The sequence below is a fragment of the Lolium rigidum genome, chromosome 1, assembly GCF_022539505.1.
Source record: "Lolium rigidum isolate FL_2022 chromosome 1, APGP_CSIRO_Lrig_0.1, whole genome shotgun sequence".
In the NCBI taxonomy this organism is placed as follows: Eukaryota; Viridiplantae; Streptophyta; class Magnoliopsida; order Poales; family Poaceae; genus Lolium; species Lolium rigidum.
This window is the reverse complement of record NC_061508.1, coordinates 349,941,641-349,945,609: the sequence shown is the minus strand read 5'-3', so window position 1 is coordinate 349,945,609 and position 3,969 is coordinate 349,941,641. Positions and strand designations below refer to the sequence as shown.

At 38.2% G+C, this 3,969-nt stretch overlaps 1 protein-coding gene across 1 annotated transcript; it reads right to left on the bottom strand.

The window, feature by feature from the left end:
- Positions 1-500: 500 nt before the first annotated feature.
- LOC124664961 (aminopeptidase M1-C-like) lies at positions 501-3,969 on the bottom strand. The gene is made up of 10 exons (XM_047202374.1): positions 3,896-3,969; positions 3,671-3,756; positions 1,869-2,039; positions 1,669-1,788; positions 1,479-1,578; positions 1,145-1,322; positions 954-1,068; positions 797-864; positions 615-692; positions 501-533 (listed from the first exon to the last, which is right to left on the bottom strand). The coding sequence occupies exons 1-10, from the start codon at positions 3,967-3,969 to the stop codon at positions 501-503; spliced, it is 1,023 nt and encodes a 340-aa protein (XP_047058330.1).

The window sequence follows — 3,969 nt, the reverse complement described above, 5'->3', positions numbered from 1 at the left end:
AGTGCATCAATGTACAATAATATGAACATCTAGTCATTTCCACGCACAACTTTTCATTGATTGCAATATTAAATATGATTCTACTCAAGGGTGAAGCTAGGAAAGTCAGGCATTGGGTCCATCCATATTGAATTATAGAGTCAAACTAAGTGAAGGAAGGTGATCAGTACTAGGTTAGCCTTGATTTGTACATATCCGTTGCATCCATTTGAACATTACATGTTAGCTCCTCATTGTACTTCTAAAAGTCATCGGTCTAATGGTATGCTACTTAAACACAAATAAATTAAAATCATACATATTTAAGGTGTGACTGGACGTTGATTTCATCAAAAAATGTAAATTCATTAGGTTATATAATACAAATAATATCCATTTAATAATACCTTACATTTAGACTCCTTCGACCTTTAAGTTGGAGAAATTTAGTAGTACTAGAAATGAGCTCAATCAAGACAATACCACTTGAGGTGGGTACTTATGAAGCACAAAAGAATACCCTACAAGCTTATTTCAGTTGGTAAAAAATCCCACTAGAACCAAAATTCCTAACACGATCAAAAGTCTCAGATTTCTAAATTTCGCTGCATTATTAACATTATACGAGAACATACCTTCAACCAGCTCCAAGCAGCTTCACGTGTATCTATACTGATAAATTCAAGAAGATGAATTGCATCCTTATTAGGGACCTGCAAGAAGAGATGCATGTGATTCATGAATTCAACTTAAATTGCATGCTTATTTTAAACATGCATTGTATATCAAGGGAGGATGAACCAAATTTATAGGCTACCTCATTGGTGAAAATTAAATCCAGTGACTCCAGAACAATATCCTTATCCGAGCAATAAGATAATACACCTGAAATCATGTAGAATGCTTTCAGAACAACCAACAAAACATCAACAAGAATATTTGTTAATTTAAGATAGTCAAATAGCCGCACACACCTAAGATACGCAACTTTTCCTCCCTATCAGCTGAGTCTCTATAGAATCTTCTAAGATCATCATAACCAGATCTATTTGTACTACTAGCCGTTTGCATCATGGAGAGGTATGCAACCTGTAGTATATCGCATGTCAACAAACAGAGGAAACAAGCATAGGAGCACCATGTGAAGAAAGGGAAAAGATTAGACCGTTCTAATATCCGGAGAAAGTATTGAAGTGTTGTGATCACGAGTGAAGATGTTGAAACGCCTAACACCTTCATTAATAGTCTTATCGTGTCCAAGTTTGACAAGATCAACCAATAGAATATATCTTAGACTTACATCCTGGTCAGCCTCACCATTAATTGGGTCCCAACCTAACTTTCTGGTAAAAGGTAGAGCATATAAAGGAGGATCAAGCAATAATATGGGAATAATGAGAAAAACTACATAAGATTGATAGTATATTTGACATGAATAAGGTATATTTAAGTAAACATGTTAAACTAAACATAAAGATATAAAATGTAAAATGCCATACTCAGCAGGTGCTATAAGAACTTTGATGAACAGTTGTTTTATATCACCAACCAATTTAGGCATAGCATCAGTAAATATTTGGGCAATAGTTGAAGTTATCCGTATAACAAAGGACAAATACACATACAAAATTAATATTCAAGAAAAATGAAGATAATGGAACTACTTGGTCAACCAAGATGTACATACATCATCTATGTGTGTTAGCACACTGTAGCTGGCTTCTTTCCGACAAGCATACAATATATATAGCAGTGATGCAAGTGAGTCTTTTCGGGCCATGGAAAGCATGCGCGCGTTCTCTAATATGCCTGGAAACATATTGTTATATATAGTAAGTTTCAAAAAATCATTTCAAATACAACTTCATAGTGAAATATGTTGTGCTTACCAATTTTTTCCATTGAAGAGAACATGTTGGCCTCTAACGCATTTTGAAGTTTTGCTGAAAGTTCTCTATCATACTTCACATGGTAAAAGCCTGTTTTATTCATATTTAGCTTAATCGAAAAACTTCCTTCTTTCTCACTTTTGCCACATAAATCCAACTTATAATACTTTTCTGTCAAAAGGAAAATTTTGGTTGATGAAGCACAACTTAGAGTTATTGGCACATCCCACAAGCCAGATCCAGAGGATCCATTTAATAAAAACTGGGCCTACAACAAAATAAAATGTGAAGCAAAATAACATATCAATAACGGATCACATATACATAAAGGCAAGCTTGTCAATATTTCCATTTCCCATCTTTTCAACCGAAGTAAAAGAAATATTAACCGTGTTTCTAAGTTTCCTCTAATAAAAACTATCCCACAAAAACTAAATTGCTCAAAAAACTGGAAACACACATCAATGAAAATGTGCCCCATGATAGATGCCTCAAAGATCTCAAAACTTGTTTCAGAATAATCTCCTAGATGCGACCAACAGTGTACTTCTTAATATCCAAATATCAAGTTCATTACTGAATGGTCGTTGACATTGAAGTGCTCAACATTATGCAGATTGAAACCAATTTGTAGTATGTTTTGTTGCCTCAGTTGACTTTAACACGTAAATGCAATACGTAATACTTGGGATCCTCTTCGGTGTAGAACACTCAACTGGGTCATCCCCCATAATTTGTATTTCATGGGTATCAGGAATACAAAGGACAGCATGCCCCACAATAGCTTTTGAAGTTACCCTCATCTTTCCTGTGAGGACATTGACCCCTCGTTGTATTAGGATTATGATGTCGGGTTGTTGAGCATTAATTATAGTAGAATTCATTTATCTATAAAGTCACCTAAACTCAAGCCTATTGTTGGATCAATATAATTAAGCCTGGCGACTAGTGGTTGGATGAAGAAGCAGTATCCCTATGGAAAAAAGAACAAAAACTTTGGTAGGTTTGTTATATTTATTACTACACAAGATCAACGGAAGGTTAACAATATATAGCTTCATGTCATAAGAATTATGCAAGAGCGTCTTAGGTCTTCATTTATATAAGACTACAATTAACAGTAGATTCTGAGGTGAAATTTCATGTTCGCCCGAACACCTCCTATACTGTAAAACATATGATCCATTATTAGAAAAGATATAAAGTTAAATGAATTTATAGGGACTAGCTGAGACAACAAGTGTGAAATAGACTAGACACCCGGGGTAAGGTTGAACTCCCTAACGAAACTAATTTTGTTGTGAGGAAGGGAATAAGGCCGTACCTGAGCTTATTATGTATGCTGCGTGCATAATGGCCCTGGCAGGCTATGACATGAACGAATGTACATGTCCCTATGTTCAATTTAGTCATGTAATATTGGTTTTTAGCATCCCATGGTTGTGGAACAATCGACATCATTGTATAGGTGGCCATTATCTACTTTTAGAAATGGGGGAAATATCACCCCAGCTTCTGCATCCAAGGGATGCACACGGTTTTTTTATTAGATTATTCACAACACCTTACAAGAAGAATTACAAAGATCGAACCGAAGCCACCAAAACTAACGACAGCCCGCTAATCCGACAGCCCGCTAATCCTACATCACCGATGAGGGGGGGGGGGGGGGGGGGCAATGAAGCCAACTCCCAGACATCACACCAACGCGCATCATCAAAAAACCGAAGGCCTCGACAAGTCGCCCAATGCCCAATGGCGAGCAGGTGACACAACCGGTCCGGCAGACCCTCGGCGCGTACCATCATACACGCTCCAGAAGTCCTCGCCGCCACTGTCTTCCGCATACCCATCTTCAGGAGAGATCAATGCAATGACCTTGCGAGGCCTGCCACCAACGCCACCAAGACGCTAGACAGCTCCACCACGCTGCGCACGTCGAACATGACATATCTGACGATGCTACCCCGCTGCACCACGACGCTGAGATTCACCGTCTTCAACACGAAAGAAAAACGCCGCTCCACCTAAGGACCCTCCAGCTTGCATCTTCTCCATAGACGATGCCCCCAGGAGGGAGAACGACGTCGTACGCCGCCAT

Bases quoted from the DNA above. Each gene is read 5' to 3' on its own strand.
- LOC124664961 (XM_047202374.1), bottom strand. From the start codon at position 3,969: ATGGCGGCGTACGACGTCGTTCTCCCTCCTGGGGGCATCGTCTATGGA. The intron at 1,789-1,868 runs GTAAGCACAACA...ATATGTTTCCAG, and splicing joins CTCTTCAATGGAAAAAATTG to GCATATTAGAGAACGCGCGC. The intron at 1,323-1,478 runs GTATGGCATTTT...ACCTTTTACCAG, and splicing joins GTTCTTATAGCACCTGCTGA to AAAGTTAGGTTGGGACCCAA.